This window comes from Anguilla rostrata, chromosome 3, assembly GCF_018555375.3.
Source record: "Anguilla rostrata isolate EN2019 chromosome 3, ASM1855537v3, whole genome shotgun sequence".
Taxonomy (NCBI): Eukaryota; Metazoa; Chordata; class Actinopteri; order Anguilliformes; family Anguillidae; genus Anguilla; species Anguilla rostrata.
Genome location: NC_057935.1, coordinates 37,098,474 through 37,122,861, shown reverse-complemented (window position 1 = coordinate 37,122,861; position 24,388 = coordinate 37,098,474). Strand labels below are relative to the sequence as shown.

At 39.7% G+C, this 24,388-nt stretch overlaps 1 protein-coding gene across 3 annotated transcripts in view; it reads right to left on the bottom strand.

Annotated features, from left to right (window-relative positions):
- Positions 1–22,763, bottom strand: part of LOC135250748 (protein TANC1-like) — a 150,395-nt gene extending 127,632 nt beyond the window's left edge. For 2 of the 3 annotated variants that reach the window (XR_010328994.1, XM_064327378.1), the window contains exons 1-2: positions 22,527–22,763; positions 5,593–5,679 (exon numbers count right to left, since the gene is read on the bottom strand). Coding sequence is in view for 2 of the 3 variants with exons in the window: in XM_064327378.1 (XP_064183448.1) it covers positions 5,593–5,656 (64 nt within the window). In the remaining variant the exon portion in view is untranslated. The remainder of the gene's footprint in view (positions 1–5,592; positions 5,680–22,526) is intronic. The other variant, XM_064327379.1, reaches the window with a different exon arrangement.
- Between the last annotated feature and the right edge of the window lie 1,625 nt (positions 22,764–24,388).

The window sequence follows — 24,388 nt, the reverse complement described above, 5'->3', positions numbered from 1 at the left end:
GAGTTCCACCATGACCTATTTGCGAAGAACAGGGAAGGGCTTCATCTGCTCTGAAGGAGTCAACCAGTCAATCCGAAATAGATTTCATTACCAACCTGTCCCTTCGTCCACACCTTATGGTGTGAGCTCCAAGTCTGCTGACGTCAGAAAATCTATGGGGGGAAAACTATGACCTTTATAAAAGGACTTTATCAAAGCAAAATGGCTACTGCAAACCAGCAGCCCCACTTCCGGGAATGACCAAACATGAAAGGAAAAACCTGTTTTCAAAAGGCTGGAAAGGGCTAGCCCCACACCTCGGTGCATGGCGAAGCGGCGGGGGAGTGAGAGGAAATAGAACCAAGAGGAGGGGGGGAATTAGCGAATGGTGCGTTCCGGGTAAAGTCAGAGTCTGGCCAAGGACCGCGGTGCCTGGCAAACAGGGGTCTGGTTTCTCCTCAATTCTTTGATGTTCTCTCCTGGCGAAAAGCATTGCTGTGTGTGGAACATGCTGAGCAGTCATGTAATTATAGAACAATCAAGGCTTTTCCAGTAGTCAATTTCCATTCCAATCACGGTGCATTGCATTATATGCTTCTGGGATAGCAATTCACCGTTTTTATTTGGGGGAAGTGAGGGGTAATGACTTTCAATGAGTATCTGGCTCCCAATCCACGTCTTTTGAATACGAAGGTTCAACACACATGCTGTGATGGATTGGTGACCTGTCCAGGGTGTATTCCTACAACCTATTGTACTGAAGCATGTGTATATATATATAGTATATACAGTGTCCTCCAAAAGTATGCTATTTGTTCATTTGTTTATCAGAAAGTCTACTGATCCAACAATGAACTAGATTTTTAATTCCTCTGGTTCCAGTTTTGTTGAACACACTCTGAAATATCATGCGGTGCTAATGGTTCCTTCCTCTCTTACATGTTCCAATCATGCACATCTGCGCCTCTTACAACATTGAGGGGGAATTTCAGTAGCACAGAAACTGACTTGGGTCTACGTAAGTTTCCTTTTCTGTCCATCACCACTGGGATCATGATGAAATATTTTATTTTTCATCAAACAGATGGTCCATTGCATATTTCATATGCAATATGCCTATGCGCACGACACATTATTAACTCTGCAGGGTCTTAGATTTGATTAACATGGAGCTTTCCAGCAGGGCATCTGAATCACTAACCTACTTTTATGAACCGCACACAGAAGGCGCACATTTTACAAGCAAGCAAAGCTCTTCAGGGCAAAGCCTTGTTTTACCATTTTTAAACAGTGAAAATTTAACATTTAAAATTTAAAATTTAAAATTTAACCCCCCCCCCCCCCAAAAAAAAAGGATCAAAAAAGGAATTAACAAGAAGCACTATGGGAGTAACAATCAACAACTTAGTCATCCTCCATCTGGTCAGCCTTACCTTAAAAGTAAAGGAAAAAGCAAAATGGGTATCCATAAAATACAGCTCTTATGGGCCTGACAAAGCATTTTTTTGGTTAAGGTGTATGGCAGATATACTACTGGCAGATATACTTTCGCTTAATGTGCTAAAGCCAAGTTTTATACAAAAATCTGATGCTAATAAGGCTGACAGAACCTCAAATGGCAATGGGAATTTGGAATAATACATTAGTTTGGGGAGCTATCGGTTCCGAACAGTGCCAGCTCTATAACATCCCTCCATAATATCCGTGTGAGAAGGCAGGCAGTTCCAGCACAGATTATTCACAAAAAATAATCTTCTTTAGTAAGCTCAATCCATATTTGCTATGTGGTTAACAAATATTCAAAACTGAATACATGTCATTCACCAGGGCAAAAATAGATAGAGTGGCTCTTAATACTGTTTCTCTGGCTAGCTTGTGCAATAGAGCATGGAAGTTCTAGAAGAAAAAGGAGATGAATCGGTCAGCCGAATAGGTCTTATGAAGGCAAGAATATTTCAGTTTATTAAAGTTAGCTATCTGTACATTGTGTGAGCAGTTTAGACAGAGGCATTCTTTGTTACAGCAGTTTAGACAGACCTGCTATTTGAGCATTTTGCTAGGCAGACTTGTCTGATGTGCTACTGTAATTTGTCTCTTCAGTTCATGATAACAGACTATGTGATCTATAATTTTTCCACAATTTATGTAAAATAAACAGAAAAGTGATTTCAAAAACTTTACTTAATGTGTTGTTTTTACTGTGATAGAGCAACATGACCTATAGAGGGCAGTTAGAATGTAAAAATATGCCTATATCTTAATTATTTATTTCCATATCAATTTACACATTTTCTTTTTTGGTTTACTATGCTTGCCTCAGTGCATCTTGTTAACAAAATCAAATCAATACTGAAGAGTTTCCTTCATGCCCTTACCGCCCTGTAAACTATGGTGACCCATCTCCAACAGGGACACCAGAGTCATGTGACCTCTATGTCAGCAATTTAAAATGTCAGAGTTTGTGTGCTGAGCAACAAAGAAGCGTGACTTTGGTCTAATTCCCACGGTTACAGCAGAGGGAAAGGGAGAGGGATCACAAATACATGTCTCAGAATGTTCCTTTCGTTCAATCAAAAATCATATTTTATTTCTGTATTAACCAAAGGAAAATGGGATGAATATTTTGAAAGGCCATTTTGGAAGCCTGCAGTAAAAATCCTCTCTGTACCAGAAGGAGTACTGAGATATAGACAGAAAGGGAGTGTGATCTGTAACTTGGCATGTAAGGTAGCCAGTGTCTGGGCAAGCCAGCCGGTTCACTGACTAACAGAACAGCGACTGTTACCGGAGACAAGCCCCAGCCTGACTGGCAGAAAAACAAGAGCAAATGACAAACACCTCCACCAAGATCAGTATGAGTAACTCAGCTGTTAGACTGCACATCTGTAAAGGTTCACCTTTCAGAGAAGCAACAACAGGCTGTAATGCAGTGCACTCAGTGGCCGGAGAGTCTGTGAGTCTGTAGGGCACTACAGTAAATCACATATACACCTGATTTATCTGGTGAATGACCTCACATGGTGAGTGATCACAGAGGATAAAACCTATTAAAGAAGGCCATTCACAGAACATTGTTTTTGAAGGGCAAACAATGGTTATCTACTATTGCCTGACCAAATCCTTTTTCCATTCCTCAGGCAGAATGTTGTCTGCTGTCTAAATAGCAGAAATTACACTTTAAAATATGAGTGCCTACGCCTGCGTGCAAAGGGTGAGACTCTCAGCCGACTCTCAGATGGATCAATCTGCATTGACGAGCCTGCTCAGCGATCAAGAGCAATGTTTTTTGCCTTGGGGGGGGGGGACGGGGTTGGGGGGCAAATGTGTTATTCAGGGATTGTGTCAGAGGCTCATCAGTTATAATACACCAGTATCATCTAATGTTAAATGTTGGGCATCTGTACATTATGAGGAAAACCAGTAGTGGCATCTAGATTAACGACAACTACAGGGACATCCCATAATACATAATTTTGTAGTCTAATGAGAAATTTCTGACTTAAAATGTGCATTTGACTCTAGACTTCCATCAATTAGAAATTATGTCAGAGGTCAGACGGTAGGAGGTCCCAGTGGAATTTCTGACTACGGTCACTGCTAACCTGCTAATCTTTTACTTTATTTTTTTGCCATTTTTCTCCCATTTGGTGTAGAATACCACATGCCTCCTCCGATACATGGTGAGTCGCCAGATGCTTCTTTTCACCTGACAGCGAGGAGTTTCACTGGGAGAGCATAACGCATGCGGAGGTTCACGCTAACCAGGAGGAGTCGCTAATGAAACGATTAGGGCTCATACCCTCACCAAATTCCCACCTGCGAACACTGCCAACAGTGTTCATAGGAACGTCTGATTGAACCTGGGTCTCTGCGGTGGTAGGCGAGTACTTTTACCTCTACACTACCCAGATGGCCCCGCTAACCTGCTAATCTTAACCTCTAGAACAGTGACTTTATTGATTATGTTTTTTTACCGCTTTTCCTTATCAAGCTCTCCTCCAAAGTACCCACTGTCAGCCAGCTCCTCCTATTATGCCACAGTTCAGAAGGCAGGCTCGCACTGGTGTTAGCTGGAGGAAGATGCTTTGTGTGCTGCTGAACCGATGGATTTGCGGGTGCCCGATCGATCAGAGGAGGTCAAATGGTGCATGAGGAGAGACTGTCATCCTGGCCAACTGAAACCCTCTCATCCACAGGCAGCACTAGAGCCAATTGTGTGTCACCCTGCATAGCTACGGGCCACAGTCGGCAACCAGCCCAAGTAGGAACTGTGGACATATGCAGACTATCTTTCGTTATCTGTGCCTGAACTGAAGAAATATTAAAGCTGTAAAGATGTATTAATGAGGTGAGGCAAATGGCGGAGTCTGTAAGGCAACCGAATCTTGAGCCATATGCAGTTCCCCTCGCTTGGCCAAGGGGTTAATCTCTGCCATGGCACCCTGTGAGCTGTGGTCCTTTCTTTATCCGTTACCCTCTCTGCTTTCTATCTGTCTGAATAAAGCCAAAAAATTTGAAAGGGAAAAAAGATGTATATATAGCTACATTTTCTTTATGCATATTTGATCATTCTATTCACTGGAATTCATTCTGAATATATGAACATATTGCTTGTAAGAAGAAAATAGCCTGAGACAGATGCTATTCATGCAACGCAGGACATACTTTCAGTCCTCAGCAAGTTTTAACCCAGATCTCTGGTTGGGGTTCAATTCAATGAAAGCAGAAACAAAAGTGCTGATTGTACTTGCTTGACACTGTTTTCTATTTGAAAGTCAAAAGTTAAAATACATAAAAATAATAAGGCATTGTACTGCTACTACTTTCTTTTACGAGTGAAATAAAATTCCAAACTGGAATTGGATGCATGCCAACATTTCAACAACCTGGGGCCTAAATGAACAGTTGGGAAAAAAACTGCTTCTATTCCTGATAGGCTGATCTTCATTATTGCGAAAGTTTGGTTAATGAAATAAAAAATATCTTGTCTCTTTGAAATGCTTTTATACTTAAAGTGGCTAAGTGTGAATATTTAAATCTAGGCTTCTGTCTTCACCCTCTTAACAGCACTGATTACAGCTTACGCTTGCTGTATTGTAGGTTATATTATTATTTGTACAAGGGAAGAGCAACATATAATGTATCCAGCATCGTACAACCAGATATTCACTCCAATTGCAGATCCTCACTCAAATTGTTTGCTCAAATTGATTGCAAAGTGTAGGCTTACTTCATCAATGTCCATCTCAAAAGGTTGTTTGTTTGTTTTTGGAGGGGCAAATATTAGTATTAAAACTGGAAGGAAAACTGCAGAAAATGGTTGCAGAACGTAACCATTTAAAAACGGCTGTGTATTTCATTCATAGCATGAGCAGCTCCCATGGTAGACAACAGCAGTAAACACACTGTACCACTAGAGGTCAGAAAAGTAGAGCTTTGAAATTCAAGTAGTCGATTAATTGCTAATGTTTTACACTACAAGCTTATCAAAGCAAGTTCTGCTCTTTGTCCTGAACAAAGCAACAGCACAGGGAAGTGAATACTAATGCATTTTGAATACATAACTTTATCATATTCATATTGATGTTAAACAGGTCCAGTTAATGCACATACATGTCTCTGTCTTGCTCCCCTTTCCTCTGCCATCTCTGTTCATCTTCAGGACCGCCTTGAACATTCTGTAATTCCCAGACTCCTCCCCTGTGGCAACAAAATCACAATTTTCTCTCAGAAAAAGACAGCAGGCAGCAAATTTAAAATACATCCTGAGGTACAGACCCACTGTTAATAACATCACACTGAGATCCCACCAACCTCACACTGGGATTCTCCCCATTTAGGACTAGGCAATCTTAACACGGTTATTATCACATTAATGTCTGCAACAATTACAAACATCTGAATTATTTTCGATTGATTATTTTGCATCCATTTGTTTATGTCTTTTACAGCCTACAGCACCACATAGCTTGCATGCAGCAATATACAGAATTGTTGAACAAACACCGCGCTGCTGAACAGCGAGCATGCCCACAAAGGAAGAAAGACACCATGACAAAGCGGTCTGAGAGCAACATCAAACATGTGGAGAGCGTCCAGGGCAATGAAATTATTGGGAGTAAGTTTCTGAGGGAGTGGCATATGAAGCAAAAATAACAATACCCATGTCAAATAAAACATGCACTATAATGCATACATTGCTGCACTGACAGATGCAGTTTTCATAAACAGTGCTAGAAGCAGTCTAAGATAGCCATGAGCCGCCCACATGTTCACAGACTGCTGCTCCCCTGTCAATGTTCCCTTGCTGATGTGTTTGTGACACTGAATTAACCACGCTAAAGCTTGCTTTGAACTCGCAGACCCCATGTGTCCTTCCAGTGCTTTTCTTGGTCAATAACTTTCAGTATCTCTGTAACTGACAAGCACTGGTTGAATTCTATATGGCATTAACATTTTTTATTAATTTATAAAATATATACAAATAATAATATTAGGCTGTATCACCCAGCCCTACCCCAACCCCCATCAATTTCATTATCCTGTGAGCTTTACGTAGAAGAGAAGTTCAGACTGAATGTTCTTGCTATCATTGAGTTGGAAAATAATCTGCAGGGTACTTCCACAAACAATTAATGCTACATGAACGACTGAACTTAGATATCACAAGGATAATGATAATGTTTTAGGTCCGGGTGTTGACCTAGACGTTCATCTGTGTGCAGTCTCCATGTTTGATGAGCATCAGGCCAGAAGTCTGTATACCCAGCAAGGCACGTGCTTCAGTAATAATCTTGTTCCTCGATGACAACACTTTAGTGTTTCTCAAGACTTTTGGGGTCTTATTGCAAAAGTTTACAGCTTAAAGTTTACAGGGAGAACTTTTTTGTCAAGGGGGGGGCTCAACAACCTTTTGAAAATGAACTCCAGGGAAAGTAATTTGTTTGATGTAACAAGTGACTGCACCACATTAGCAAGAGGCTAATTCATTATTACACACAAGCAAACTCTGCCCCCCTAGGTGCCTACATTATCTTCTTCAAGATCCTTCAATGAACACAGAACCAAATAAAACTGCATATTATTTATTTCAAAATACACCACTGACTGAGAGTGGAATATTAATAAATATTACTACTCAATACATATGACAGAAGGACACACATTCCAGATAGAGAAATCCCAAAAAGTTACAATATTCACTGCTATTTTAAATCCCATCACTGGAGTGCATTGTACAGCCTTTTGTGTTTTCTTCTGAATCTGGGTCTCCTGGTCCTTCTTAATAAGAACACATTTACTACTAATCAATGTTAACTCATTATTTCCCATGCATTTTTAATGATGTACAATTGGTCATTAATAATATATTAAGAACGTATTACACTGTACAAGACTGTACACTGTACATCCTATTATCCCGATCACTGTTGGATTGGTACCAGATAAAGTCGGGATCAGACTCTCTAATAAAGGGACAGTTCATTTTCTGACTGACTCACTATACCCTGGTTTTGCTGATGACTGGGGTTGGTCCGGTAGACCCATAGGTCCGAGTTTCAGCTTCTGGAGATCATTATTGAAGGTTCCTTAAAAAGACTGTTCACTTTGTGGCGTTTTGAAAATTATTATTTGAGTTTCAGTGCATGTCTTCCATTGGCCCAGACAGCTTTTTATGTGCAATGAAAAATGCTTTAGATATAGAGAAGTCTGAAAAGACCAGCTGACTTCACAGTGGCAGGTATGAGCCATTCAGGGTCATTTTACAGTCTAAAGTAAGAAAAAACACTTTTTATTTCACTCAAAAGCAGACACGTGGACCTTATGAGCCATGAATTCTTGAAGCAGTGGCTTTGTGAGACAACCATGTATGAGGCCGGCTATACAGTGGGTGTCAGACTATGGGTTGATGGGGGAGAGGCACAGTATGTCCTGAACAACACACTCTGACCACAGCAGCATTGTGGCTTTTTGCAAATGTAGAAGCTGAGGTTTAATGGCAATAACAGAGGTTATTCATGCTTCTTTCACACACCTAAAATAAACTGAATGAATAGCAACAAATCACAAAGTGTGCATATCCCTTCTTGCCAAATTTATGAAATGGTCCAGAGCTCAGAGCTTTTTAGTGCTTCTGGCCATAATAGAGAATCCACTGACATACAAAATCTGATGGGACCTCTTTGCTTATGAAGGTTAGACAGCTACACATGCATCAAAATAGTAAGACAATGGCCCAGATACAATCAATATCTATCCCTACCGATGACCTACAAATGAATGAAAATAAAAAGGCCAACACTGAGAGCACTTTTCTCTTCCTGGGGGCGCCTGAACCTCTTATGCAGTAAGAGGTTCACGTGCCCCCAGGACCCCAGAAGCCAGAGGAGCGGAGGGATGGTGCTGTTGTCCAGGGCTTGTATTTCCGCGCTAGTGCTGAGGCACAGCCGAACAGCTGACTTTGCACACAGAATTTCATCCTTATGATATTTCCCTATTGACAAGCTTGCTACCCAAAGCCCAGGCTAGCACCAGGGACCAGGGGAACAAAGAACAGTGCATTTATATAATGCCTTTCCCTGAGTTTTCAAACACTGTCCTAAGGACCCCCTCTGCAAGCTCTCTTCCATCCAACATCTTGATGAGATTAGGATGCTAAAAATATGTTTTTCAGTTCTAAATAATTTTGTCCTTAAAGTTATTTTAAGACAATGGAGGGTGGGTCTTGCCACTTCCTTTGGCTTTCAACTCTTAATTTTCCACAAAATGTTTAAATTCAGTGACTTGACCAGGTGTCCAGACTTTTAGCATTGAGGAGGGCCCTCACCCACCAGTCCATAATTCAGTTCATTCATGTAACCTCTTTTCAGCAAAAAAATTAAGAATATTTTCAAATGACAAGTGATTTAATAGAGATCTGGATAAGGTAAATGAAAGCATACATGGCATCATGTACAGAACACCCATCATTAGAAATTAAACATGTCTAATAGGAACAATTAACAGCTCATTACAATTCAGGAATTGGAATTATCCTTACATGTTTAGAACATTAAAGCAGATGCAAGGGGTCTCCATGACAAAGTTTGAATGAAAACTCCTCTATGAACCACTCCCTCATTGCCCATATTCTGCCGTGGTCTGAATGGACTATGCCTGGACTAACTAACCACTCTGGGGGGCAGTCCCAATCTGGGATCATTTCAATCGCTCATATCCCCCTCTTTCACATTACACATGTACCTCCTGCGCCACTTTCATTTTACATGTACCTCCATCCAGCACTTAAATTGTACTTCGTATCATTATCTTGATGTTGTAGTTTGTCATGCCTCCTAGTTTGACTTAGCATAAGTTAGGTCAGAGTAATATTTACAGTGTGAACTGGACTTAATGTGTTCATGGCTTAGAATAACTGTTACAAAATGAGTATTGTACCTTATCGGACATGTCTTTCGTAGTTGTTCCAATGACCTTCGGTATGCACTTATTGTACGTCGCTTTGGATAAAAGCGTCTGCCAAATAAATTTTATGTAATGAAAGCTCATGATTGGGGGAAGATGAGTCTGACAGCAGAATGATGAGTGATGGATAGCCACTGCCGCCATTTTAGAAGTGAAATGCTTGCCACACATTATTTGAGAGAAGAGAAGACAGAGAGGCCTTTACTTAGCTATTTAAATTAGAAGGTGAACAGATAACCACTGACAACTGACTGATACTAAGAGGAAGCACATTAGTAGGCATAAAGCAGGCAATGAACCATGACCAGTACTTTGTACACAACCACTGCCCCAACTAGATGACTGAGACAAAGTTGACAGGAACAAATAAGTTATATACAAATAAAAAATGTTTTTTTACCGCCACAATGATACATATGACCTTGCAGTAATAAAATTTCATACATATAATAGCGACCTAGAAATATGCTAAAACTCAGTGAACTCAACCAGTGCTTCTAAAAACTTTATTAAAAAGTTAGTATGGCTGAGTATGACATTGTGCCAAGTGCAGCAGTCTGTGCCACAATAATGAATTAAAACTGAGATGAGAGCAGGAAAAGCTAATGCTGATGGGCTACGTGGCCTTGGACATGAAGAGCTAAAATCATTTAAGTGCACCTGCCAAATTAGTTTTAAAAGTTAAGTGTGCAGGTAACAGGTAGGGATAAAAAAAGAAAGACGTAAGACAGATTTTTGGGTTTTCTCTCTTGAAAGCCTGATGATATTTCGTCCTCAAACTAGTTTTTCCACTTAGGAATCACTGTGTGTTTACCCAAAGCCAACTCTAAGTATGTCTTCCTGGGAAGCAGTATTTATTTACCCAAAACCAGGTAATGCAATTATTCTGTGTTCTGGCCGAGCACCATGGCAACAAGAACTTTTTGCCGAGAGAGGGGATCTGTCCCTGGTGATTTATTCATCCAAGCCATCCCCCTAGCAGGACGGGCAGAGCTTTGAACAGACCTCCTCTCTGACCAGCACATGCAAGCAATTACCGCAACCCATACATTCCACTGGCACATAGACAGCTTTGAGGACCTCGCTATGCTGGATGCAGCAGGACACTAAGGGATGTGCATTTCAGTTCATTCGATGTTTGAATATCCAATGGCTCTCAGGACTGAATGCTGAAATGAAGAAATCTTTCTTCCTTTCTTCCAAGCACCATACAAAACTGTGTAAATAATGACTCACTGCAGAGATTTGCATTCACTCACACTCACATTTTCAAGCAGGCAAATTCATGCCAAAGAATGATGTTACTTTATGCATAGATCTTAAATTCATGAATATTGTGAGAGAAAAAAAATATTCAGCATTCAATTTTGTGTCATTTTCAAGCACTGTCAATACAGCACCAATCAAAATATGCAATTCATTTAATTGTGAAATGTTGGGTTGCCACCTCAAGCACAAAAAAGAAGAGATATCATATATCCCTTGACTTCAGGGTCCAGGGTATGTTAATTCCCAGTATTCTAGTGGTACTAGAATATGGCAATATTATTTCACATAGATGCCTACACGTGAGTGTGAAGAATGCAGGTTAGTTCTACTATTCTAAAGCTTTTCAACAACAGAATGGTGTACAAAATCTCACAGATGATTAACAAACCCAGTAGCCTAGTTGTGATATACCGTTTTATTTCTGTATTTTTGCTTTTTATGTACATTTAATGTTCCCTTGCCTGAAATAATCGTTTGATGGTTTTTGCAGTTTTACAAAGGACTGATGTCATGCTGAAACAAGGTGACTATAAAGTACTATTAACTATGTCAGCTACAGACGATCCCTTTGAAGTGATTTTCATTGTGATGTGTGGCCTTCTCTTCTTTTATGGCAGGGTAGAGGCCAAGGATGAAGCCCTCTTTTGAAGGCACCTTGCTTGGGCTTCTTAGCATAACCACAGCAACTGTGACGTGCCATCTCTCAAATTCACTACATCACTCATAATAAAAATGGATAATTTGTGCTGTGGTTGAATGTGAAACATAAGAGAACATAGAACAAATCGACCAGATATTTCAGCGATCTACCTGGTTCTACCTCCCCTGCTGTGTGTGTCCACAAATAAGGATAACCAGGTCCAGTAAAAAAAGGTTTTCAGTGTCTTTATGCTTTTGTGTTGTAGGCCTATACAGAAAATGAAATGACTTTGTACCCACCCCAGATGTCTGAACAGGAAGGCCCTGGGTGATGGCTGGATTTCAGGCTTGTGAGGAGAACAGAAAAGCCTGAGGTGACTGTCTACTTTTCCGCACAAGGTCACGGTATGCTTTGTGTAAACATTTTACTGGACAGGGCCGCACCAGCCTGCCATAAAGGAGAAGTGATGTTGTGTGACTTAAATAGTGTCCCTGCAGTTGCAAACTCAAGGACTTTTTGAAAATCTTTAAAACTTTCAAAGGCACATATTTGTAAAAGACTTGCATGATAACAGAATTCCTGAAAAAGTTTCTTTGGTTGGAAATACTGCTGAAGAGATTGAATTTTCTTTGTGCTAGCACAGAGAAAATGACAGTTTTGTATGATGCATCAAATAAGAAGCTCTCTGCAAACTACAATACTTTCACAATCCTGAATTTTTCCATATCAAAGATCCAGCACTTGTAAGGTTTCTTGGGACCAATTAGGTGACTTGGCCAGATAAATATGATAGACAGAAGCTATCACGATACTAACATAAATTATGCACTAAATCCTTGTAAAAAAAGTAATTAAGTTACCATACATTCCAAGAGGCTATCTCCTCCAACTATCAATTCAGTCCCAGATCAGGTGACATTCCTGCTTTCTCTTTGAATGACACGATTATGGGATTAAAGAACTGGAAACCACCCAGATCATTCAATGTATTGGTGCTTTGTGGACGTTTTAAATTCATCCAAAGACATAATCATGCTAATGGTGTATGGGGGTCTAGTAAGGCTCATACGGACTGAATGGTAATTGGGGAGTATACCAGCTCAAGCATCTATGTGTGAGAAATGTCCTCTGCCCATGACATTTCAGGATTAATTTCAGGGTACTATCTCCTTGGAGCAGACCCTCTTAAAAGGGGCCTCTCTGTATTATCCCAACCCTACCAAAGGCCTGTGGTGGTGGTCTTTGTAGACAAACCGTAAAAAAGAGAGCACTCAATATCAGAATAGTTCTGAGAATCTATGAGGTGAGAAGCACTGTCAGTGTCATTCTTGCCTGTGCACCATGGAGACTCGCCAGTCAGTTACTGCTGAAGAAAGAGAGAGAGGGCATATACATGCATGGGCACATACACAAATGCCACCCCCTCCCCCCAGACACACCAATAGTCTCTCTCTCTCTCTCGGCAATAAGACATTTTCACACCAGATATTTCAATTATGGAATAACTTCTAACTTTGCTATTATATTTATATATATATATATATACATATATATATATGCCTGCCTGGAATGTCTAGTCACAACAAGTATGTCCTGTTACTGCAATGTCTTCCATACACAGTGCCCTCCATAATGTTCAGGAGAAAGGCATGTTTTTTTCTTGATTTGACCCTGTACTCCACAATTTTAAATTTGTAATCAAACAATTCACATGCAGTTAATGTACAGATTCTCAGCTTTTATAAAAGGGTGTTTTTATACATTTTGGCTTCAACACGTAAAAATTTAAACACTTTTTATATAAATAGCCTCCATTTCAGGGCACTACAATGATTGGGACAAATGTCGAATGACTAAATTAATAGCAAAATTAATAAGACAGCTAGTGTCCTTGAACAACAGTAACCGCAAATGTGAATAAAACATGTCACTTGTTACATTTCAAAAACCAAAAACCAGATTTTTTTAAAACAAGCCCAAAAAACCTCAACTTCCCATTTTTTTCAAAGGACTTGAAAAAAGAACAAGCCCAACATAAGCGGATTTGGCAATTCAAGCAATAACCTGCTTAAGACCATCGCGTACCATCCACTGATATGGCCCAGACTTCAATTGAATTTTTTTCCAAACAGAATATCAATGATACCTCAAACCATGGTGTGTTTACTGTACTGACAGGTTTGGGATCAAATCGGGTCGGGCTTGCAACACACAGGCTCTGGTTGGGTCAGGCTGAGTTTTCTGGGCTCGTTTAAAGCTCTAATGTACAGAAACATTTTGTCTGCTCAAGTTCAACCAAATATCTTCAAAACAGACCTCGGTCAAATATGCATTTGTTTTGGATTCAAATACTTTTCTACACTTTACTAATCGTGTCTGGTGTGCTGGAACCAATTAATTACTCTCAAAAACTGCAAACCCCGCCTTCTGGTCATATTGGCAGGCTCAATTACACCAGGCAAAATCAACAGAGCACAGAAACGTATTTCAATCCAAAACAAATATGTATTTTACCCAGGTCTGCTTCAATCATTGGACAGTGCTTCATTATACAGCAAGACTAATACCACGACAATTCCAAACATACTGCTAAAGCAACAAAAGTTTTTCAAAGCCAAAAACTGTAAATCATTTGAATGGCCAAGTCAGTTACCCAATGTCAATCCAATCAAACATGCTGAAGAGAAAACTTAAGTACCTAGACCTCAAAAGAAGCGGGAGCTGACGATGCAGTACAGGCCGGGCTGAGCATCATCAGAGCAGATACTCAGCACCAGGAGATATTTATGGGTCAAAGTCATTGAATGCAAAGGCCATGCAACAAAGCACTCCTACTTTCATTTATATAATATTAATATGTCCCAAACATTATGTTGCCCTGAAATGCAGGGCGGTGTATAAAAAAGTGCTGCAATTACTACATGGTGAAACCAAAATGCATAAAAATACCCTTTAATAAAAGCTGAGAATCTGCAGTTTAACCTCATGTAGTATTTAATATTTAATATTTAATCATATTTATTTAATATTTTAAGTATTTAATTACAAAAAATCAAGAATAAAATGTGTCTTTTTCTCAAACATTATGGAGGGTACTGTAGGCCTATATACTACAGACAACATCAATCGCAACCTACAATCAGCACTACTCAGCAGTGACTTGAGAGGCTCAATTGGATATTCCAAAATGGAGAAAAGGGAAAATCCTGAAGAAAGTGTGACATTTCTTTTTGTTTTTAGCATCGCTCAGCCAAAAATAGGCTCATCAACTCTTTCCATGCCATGTCACAATAACAGGAAGAAACACACCTGGCACTTCCTGTGAAATATGACAAAGGTTTGAACATGTTCCTCGATAAGAAAACATCTGCATTTGTTGTAATTACATAATCTTCTCGTACAACAAGCTTGTTTATAAATGTCTACATGTCCATGCCCCTGCTCTCTTGAAATGAAAGCAAAGCACCACAATCGGCACACAGTCCCCAGCAAATGTAACTATCAACATGCAATATGTTAAACGTCCCTTGGACAACATTTTTTTCTAAGTAAAAGGAACAAAGTTGTGAAACTCACTACACTCCAAGCTAAAATGCCATATTTTATTGTTTTTGACAACAGTAAAATCAAAGATCAAACAAAACACTGTCCACACAAATGAGCCACTAAATGAGCCAATAAAGTGAACACAATGTTCACTTTATTTTTTATTCCTTATCTTTATTCATCTCTCTTTCTCATTCTCCTTTATTTAGCTCTAGCTGTGTCCTTTTTTTGCACACTTTTATAGACTTTTGGAGTGTTATGTTTTTCCCTGAGCCGTCCGGCTTGAAAAACATCATCAAAGGTATCATTTCGGAGAAGTATCTGAAGTGTACAGGCCTGAATGTGACCATGTCCCATGTGCACTGAAGGTGGTAGAGAGGGTGAAAAGATGTAACAGCCCTAGGCTTTATTTCCCTCAGCTCACATGCTTATCACAGGCTAGGAGCTGAACTCACAGTCTAGGAGCTGAATTCACAGGCTAGGAGCTGAACTCACAGGCTAGGAGCTGAACTCACAGTCTAGGAGCTGAACTCACAGGCTAGGAGCTGAACTCACAGTCTAGGAGCTGAACTCACAGCTAGCTGAACTCAGGGAGCTGAACTCCACGAGGCTAGTAGGAGCTGAACTCACAGTCTAGGAGCTGAACTCACAGGCTAGGAGCTGAACTCACAGGCTAGGAGCTGAACTCACAGGCGAGGAGCTGAACTAAGTCTAGAAGCTGAACTCACAGGCTAGGAGCTGAACTCACAGGCTAGGAGCTGAACTCACAGGCTAGGAGCTGAACTCACAGTCTAGGAGCTGAACTCACAGGCTAGGAGCTGAACTCACAGTCTAGGAGCTGAACTCACAGGCTAGGAGCTGAACTCACAGGCTAGGAGCTGAACTCACAGGCGAGGAGCTGAATTAAGTCTAGAAGCTGAACTCACAGGCTAGGAGCTGAACTCACAGTCTAGGAGCTGAACTCAGGCTAGGAGCTGAAGAGACTTCCAAAATAATGCAGATCTAGACTGACTCAAACCTCAGTCGTTGTTTTGGTTCTGACTTTCTGCCACAGCCTCTCACACCCTTCAACCGCAAACAAGATGCCATCTCGTTTTTCCCACACCTCAGGCCCGCCCTTACCCACTGCTCCGCCCCCGAAATTTCCGCATGAACGCCTCCTGAACCACGTATTGCCCCTGAGGATGTTCCCATTTCTCAATGCATGCGGCCGCAGCAGGCAGGGCCGCAACGATATTTATCAGTCCGTCCCTTAACAGCCCAACCTGCGAATGTGAAGATCTAGGCGAAACAAATGCTTTTTAGGCGCATTTCAGTTCGTTACGCCCATTAAAATGCAACAGAAAAGTCTTATTTAAATGAATCTATCCCGTTTAGTTTTTGAGATGGCAGTTATGAAAGTGATATCGCTGCAGTGCCACCCGCACTTGCATGCCAGGGGAACTGCAGCTGAAGCGCAGCCACTTCTCCGATGCGCATGCCTGCGAATCAGAGGCTATTTTACAGCCCAGGAGCCACACAGCACTCAGGAGAAATCCAGCGCTGACAAGAGGCACATTTCTCACTGATGAGAACTGATGCCCTATGGGCACCTGGCATGTCACTGGGAGGAATTAATGTAGTGGTAATGCGGTAACCCAGGGATTTGTTTTATTTTTACTAATGGCGGAGGATATTAAAAACACTCAGCGCACAACGCAACCAATGCCCTACTTCGTAAGACAGCGCTCCTAAAGGTTAGAGCAATTACTCCTGATGACTGGGAATAAATCCACTCCTGTTTAATACAAAAGGCATATGCACACTGGCATTCATGCTCTTAGTGGCTTCTCATTATTAGAGATTTTAAAATCAATCATATATAAGTGCAGGTACTTGTCCATGTCAATCCAGAAAATCACTCTGTCAATACCTTGTTTGTATCTTTTAAACTTCATGAAGACAGTTTATGCAGATAAACTACAAGGCCAAAAGTATGAGGACACCACACATCCAACATCTCGTCCAAAATTATGGGCATTAATATGGAGCTGGTCCACCCGTTGCTGCTATAACAACCTCCACTCTTCCTGGAAGGCTTTATACTAGATTTTGGAGCATTGCTGCAGGGATTTGCTTCCATTCATCCAGAAGAGCATTACTGAGGCCTGGCACTGATTGGGCGATTAGGCCTGGCTTGCAGTTGGCTTTCTAATTGATCCCAAAGGTGTTGGATGGAGTTGAGGTCAGGGCTCTGCGCAGACAAGTTCTTCCCCACCAAACTCACCAAAGCATTTCTTTATGAACCTTGCTTTGTGCACAGGTACATTGTCATGCAGAAACAGGAAAGGGAGTTCCCCAAACTTCTGCCACAAAGTTGGAAGAATGTGATTGCATGCTGTAGCATTAACATTTGTCTTCACTGAAACCAAGGCACCTAGACCTTACATTACATTACAGGCATTTAGCAGACACTCTTATCCAGAGCGACTTACACAACTTTTACATAGCATTTTACATTGTATCCATTTATACAGCTGGATATATACTGAAGCAATTCCAGTTAAGTACCTTGCTCAAGGTACAACGCAGTGTCCTTACCGGAATCGAACCTGCGACCTTTCGTTACAAGCCCATTTCTTACCCTGTGCTACATCCGTCCTTAGACCAAACCATGAAAAACAGCCCCAGACCAAGGGGTGTCCAAATACTTTTGGTCATATAGCATATTTATGTGCTTGCTTTGCTTCAAGCTCCCAATCTTTCACTGCAGTCTTCACCTATTTATGTCTGAGATATTGATGAATCCCTTGATTGGTACTGTACTGCAATGCCAAATTCAATAACTAATTTTTCAAAGTACAACAGGATTGTAAAAACATTTGATTTAAGGCCTAATAAACCATGCTATATTTGGTGTAGATTACAAACACGGTAAACATAAGAAGCAACTTAAACAAAGTGGGGTACATTTTTTGCTTAAACTTACCCTTCCTCTGGTGGGGTGAGGTCAATGAAGTGTCACAGCTGCAAACACTTTGCCGCAATCAACAAGAACATAGCCAAGAATTGAACCTGCGACTACACTAGTGCTGTTACTGAGCCAGTAATAGAGGTGCATCTGAGCCCGAATGCACAGATAATGCATTGTACAATTATTTTTCTTCCTGTTATTGTAAACTGTGGAAATCCCATATGATTACAGAAGTTTTTTTTAGCACTTTCCCGTAATAAAAAACTGGAAATACATGTCATGCTCTATAACTTTGAGTGTTGGAACCACCTACAATCAGCTAGTTCCGAAGGTGTGGCTTAAATGGGAAAAAAAAACCTGTCATGTCTTGCTTATAATAAAGCATGTGTATTTCTCAACACATTGAGTTGCATCTATTAATGAACAGTGCTACAAGCATTTTAGGTTGAGCTGGTCGCTCAGAAGCCGTGTGTCTGCAGACTGCAGCTCACCTTTAAATGTCTTCTCCTTAATGTCGTCTATGCTTTTTATGACATGGCAAGAACCATCCCTAGCTTGCTTTGAACTTTCAGCTTGCCTTGGGTATAAGTATAGGTTAATAGCTTTCAGTTTCTCTGTAATCAATACACACCAGCTATATTCCTCATGCCATTAAAAAACGGCTACAGTTTGTAATGTTTTTTGAGAATTCAAGAAGGGCAGCTTCTTTTGCTAGCACTCCACTCCAGACAGGTTATCATTATGCAGCACCTTATCACACTGCCTTTTCAAAAAGACAACAGAAAAAATACTCTTATGAGATCCCCTTAAAGTTGGTTTGATTATTAATTAACTAAAAATGAGTCTGTTAAAAATGTCTAGTTTAATGCAAGTTAACATTCTAATAGATGAATAGATGATTTAAATTTAAATTTGTGTCATTTGACTTCCTTTTCTAAGTTGGAATTGGAACAAGGACAATTCCCAATGGCTTTCTATCTCTGAGGTCCTAATGTAGAAGAGGGCTAAGGGCTTAAAGGCTGGGTCTGCCGCAGATATGCACCCCTAACCCCCCCCCCCACCCCCACCCCCACACACACACACGTGTATGAGAACATGAGGAGCTGCATTAAGTGTGGATTTGTTTCGGTGAAAGCTTTCATCTAATACCATTTAAAGTCTGTGAATGAAGTGGCCTCACCACCCCAGACAATGGGACAGCACAACCTTTCTCCCAGTCTTCCAGCAGGAGAGACTGCTATTTATTCTTCTATAAACTGCCAAGGATTCTTATTGTCCCTGACTACATTCAATTGTCCACTGTTGTCATGGAAACCGTACAAATCAGGGGCATACACTGATCCTCATTTCAGAAGACATTACATTTAATAATAGACAAGTTGAGGGGGGGGGAAAAATCAACTTTCATTGATAATCACTGTCAAGGTGACTGTCATTCTGTCAATTTCACCTCATGAAATAGACCTCCATCCCAATCAGCACAGGAGCTGTATGTGGCATTCATACTGATGTGAGAGGAAGAGATTCAGTATAACAGTCACAATTTCTTTTTATATAACCGGTATATCAGTCAGTAAACCTGTCACATGACCATTTTTCCTATTCTTCCTGAAATTCCTGAAGTAAAACATAGTTAGCAAAATTCTGACACAAATTTAAAATATATGTTGACATTTTGATTTTCAAAACATCATACAAATACATTGCAAAGCATAATAATGTTGCCACTCCATACAAGCCTTTTCACAAGAAACAGTTGGTTATTCAGCAGGGAAGTAAATTAATATGAAATATTATTTTGAAATGATAAACTTGGACAGTGTAATGGAAAGAATTTCACTCATTTCCATAAAATTGTTATTCTAATGGAATCGTGTACCCTGTGTTAATCTTCTGAGCTCCACATCACGGGAATTGTGAGATAACATGAAGTAGTGTCCAGTACTAAAAAATAATTGTACGGTAAAGCACTAAGAGGCTCCATTCCAGCAACGTTGAGGTGACTGCGCCTCATATTCTGCTGGCATTTCCAAGTCAATTTACATTAACATTAATCTGAATTCATAAATCTTTACCTTGGTTAAAAGTTAATTATACTCCACTGGTTTCTTGTTCCCTGAGGTATCCTGCGGTAACAGTCCGAATTTAATAAACTTTTCATTAACATTGATCTGAAGTTCAGCCTACGGTCATTTCTGCTCTGTGGAAACCACAGAGCATAGAAAGCAAGTATCCAATTACTAAATGATTTGTTGTTTACATCCCTATTGTGCAATATTTCTACTTCTCAATTATACAGGCTTCAGGTTTCAGAAGGCAGGTTTAATTTCCTGGCCTGTTAACAGTCACACAGGCACAAAATTTAGAACATATTCGGTGTGAGAAACAGTGTGCTTGCAATAGCAGAGGGATTGCTAGGTAGTAATGAGAGACGGCGTTTCATTGATGCCATAATGGGTGGGTCTACACGGAGTTGTTGAGCCAAAAAAAAGCAACTTTGCTTTTCACAGAAAATCCTCATTGATTCAAGTCAATGAGACAGACAGCATATGTTGCTCTGCCCATACCTCATTCTCAAACACTATTGGGAGGTAAGTCAGCATGACATTCACTCTCAAGGTATTGATCTTTGGACAAAATGAAGTTATACAGTCAAAAAGAAATTAAAATATGATTTTAAGCAATAATCAGAAAAAAAATTTTTTTAGGTGTCCACACTTCATTTTAGAATTTAAATGATGCCTTCATTCATTATTCCAATCACAAAATTCACATTCTCTTCTGTGTAGCAAACAGCAGAAGCAGAAAAGTAGGTAATTGAGGTACTTTCTTAATGCTAATGGCAAGTAGTCACTTTTGTACAGGTAAGTCACATTCGCATTTGTCAAATGACTAATTTCAGATGACATCTCTCTTCTCTACAGATTCTGCCTGACAGACAGGTACATTTGATTGACATTAACTATGGCCAGTCTGCTGCTGTTGATAGATTTGTTGCACTAAATGGCTATTCATGATATAGACACAATTGGGCACTCAAAATCTTGTGGTATAGTCACGTAAATGTCCAATATTGTGTGATAGTAACACTTTGCCTATGCATTTTATATAGGGCAGTACAGTCATAGTGGTGAAACGATAAATCTGGTCCATTTTAGGCACAGAATTTCACTTTCAATATCTGATGGATAATGGTCCTTCAAATCTAAAGTTGAGATTTTTGTTTGCTCAGATATGATACTGGTCTAACAATTTTACTGTTACGCCAATACAAGTAGGCCTACAATTCTACTTGATTTTGGAAATAAATTGCGAAGGCAGGTAAGCCATCTGCCAAGTTACTCCTTGGCTAGAAATGCCCCATACCTATCTGTATCCGGCGCACAGAGCTGTGCACTTTTCATGGTTTCCAACAGAAAGAACTACAATGGCCACAGACTCTCGGCCTTTAAGAACATTAACTTCTGTATGTTCTGACCTGATGTAAACACGCATAATTCAGATACAACTTCACAAGTCCACAGAGTAAAGCCCCAAACTTGAGTATTATGTATTTTGATCCCTGTTCTTCCTGACAATTTCATCACAAATACTCTCCACATGACATTTAGCTACATCTGCCAATAACAACATCTGATCAAAGTAGTCTCTCAGTCAGCAAAACGGACATATAAGGACGTGCTGTGCCATGTGATGGCATTTCAGCCAAGAGAACACATTTTCAAAACTTTTTGGTCATCATCTTTGCTTCGTGTGGAAGCTAGCTGGCTTGCCAACTAATAATAACAATACAGTTGTGTAGGTCACTCTGGATAAGAGCGTCTTAGAAATGCCTGTAATAACAAATCAACAAATAATTATAAATGCAAGAAAAGGTGTAAAAAAGAAATAAATAGATGAAATCTGATATAAATATTTAGGCAATCATTAACATTAATAATTTATTATTAATTTAGGAATTGTTGGCCCTCCATGCGCGTTTAGCAGTGCTCGGATTTCGACTGTAGGTTACTCATTACAGTATAACTCCAAATTGATGTAGCCTACGGAACAGGGCTCTCACAAGTGTAGCACGCTAAAACAGAATGTAAATGCAGGCTACTGTTAGGCTGGTAGTGAAGTGACTGCTCTCAAGCTGCAATAGTCGCACAGCGGAAATTGTTTTGCAGTACGTCCATGAATGGAGCGCAATAAAATCCATGTCAGAGGTAGCCTAAATCCGTGTCGTTAGATGCTTCACTTGTATGGCACCTAAATTGTGGAGAAATCCTTAAGTTGCAGACAAAGAAAAATTGTTTCAATGTGCATCCTAAATAGCAAATGATCGCGCGCAACAAGCAGCGCTTAACAAGTAAAACCTTATTTAAACGTTCTTTGAATTTAGCTTCGTCAGGTAGACTACATATGTAGGCGCTATGTAGTTTGTGCAATTCCAGATATCTAACTTATTTTCTTATGTACTTAATCAAGTCTCGTGCAAAATTAAAACACAGTTGAAGTGGCTGCCAGATTAAGTCATACTTTAAGTTTCATGACTTTCGAATTAACTAGCCTACCAACTTTTGCTAGTAGGGTAATCTTTCCTGTTTTTCCCACCTTTCCCCCGATATGCAAAATCTCAACAAATACCCAATTTGTGAATGTTAATGGTAGGTCACAAAGTTAGCTTGATACCTGGTTTAAGTAATGAATCGTCCCGCAGAAATGTTTTCCTTCGATTTATCTCCACATGAATCCCAAGAGATGTCCAGAATAGACGAGAACCCCCCTATAGCAGCAACAAACACAATGAGGGTGCGCATCAGGGTATCCGAGTAGGCTAATAACAATTTCACTACCTTAGGACCAACGGGCATGTTCTGTGAGCTTCTGGTATACGAATTACACCCGCGGCAACATAAGTAGCCTAGTGCTAAGGAAGCTACATAGTACAGTTGCATTAAAATGAACACTGGAAACTTTATAAGAAAAAGGATATAACACCTGGGACCATGCGCCGCCCAAATAAGTCAGATGGTTTTTGTGTTCTTTTCAAACATGAACTGTGCGTTTCAATATATGTTTTAAGCCACAAGAAAATGGAGCATATATCGTTTTTTATTCGCATAATCTTACTGATTAATTATTGATCTTGCATAATGTGACTTTTTAATTTTCCTATGCGTTTACAAAGAATTGTCCCATGGCAATTTCCTGGATTGTCTAGACCGTTTTGAACGTGAAATGTAGGCATAGGCTATAGCCTACATTTGAAGCCTTCAGTATAATAACTGGTAGGCCTATTTTAATTCATCAAATCCATCTTCAGAGACCCAGCGTGAAATCGTGAGACTTGGCGATATGGTACTACATACTTGAGTGGACATTCCCCTACAAATCAGCCCAGTACACAACTAAAGCATAGTTGTTCACTCTGTCTCTATACTGACACCATGTGGCCAATAATGATATTTACACGACTTTCGGTACAGCTTGTTATGAATAATCGCAATCATGGACAAGGCCGTTTCGAAATTTTAAGTGGCATAAAACCCCTGACTGGCTACAATAAGAACAAGTGAAAAGATATGTATATACTCGTAAAGTTGCATTTTATTTTGTAGATGACGCCGTCGTCCTGTGAACAAATCCACAACATGAATCACTGTATTCATGCAGATGATTACATAAGCAATAGTACACATAATAGGACATTTATGAGCAAACACTTAATGTACATCTAGGAGTGAAGTGAACAGAACAGAACAGATTACACTATGACAATATAATCTGCAGTGGGAACAGTATCTAGGAATCCAACTGTATGACTGTTACTATTATGCACAGGAAAAACAAGTTATACAAGATACGAACAGAGGGAAGCTTGAACCTTTCCCATGTTGAAAGAATAAAACAATATAGATGAATACACTACCACAGTTTTTATTCTCAATAAAAGTTGTGGAGTGTTTTTAACATTTGGTTGTAATTTATAAAAGCCCATGATAAACATAAGTAATCTTATTTTACCAAAAGAAAGGTATCACTTTCTCAAATTTATGAACATTGCGCCACTCTATAGCTGAATGTATGACAGTAGCCTACAATGGACAGATATGGAAGCATGAAAATAAAATCTCACCAAAACATAAGCCTTCATTAAAATCTTTAGATATATGTGAGTTTTCATATTATTAATTATTATTATTATGATTATTATAGAAAATATCTCATATTTAAAAATGAAAACCTATGATGAATTGGTGCAAAGAACAAATGCAACAAATGACTTAGATTTCATTCTAAATATACTGTATGCATTTTCATATGGGCATCAAAGAGGTTATCTATGTACATTTGTACATTTTCTTGATAAAGAACAGCGATGTCAAATTTCATTTGAATATCTTGTAACAAAGATTGACTAATTGGCACAGTTTAGTGTCAGCAGTTTACAATATTATGGAATGTTACTGTAATATAAATCCAAAAACGACACTGAGTGTTCACTGATGTAGAATGGAAAGGTACAGTATCTGTTATAATACGCTTTAAAG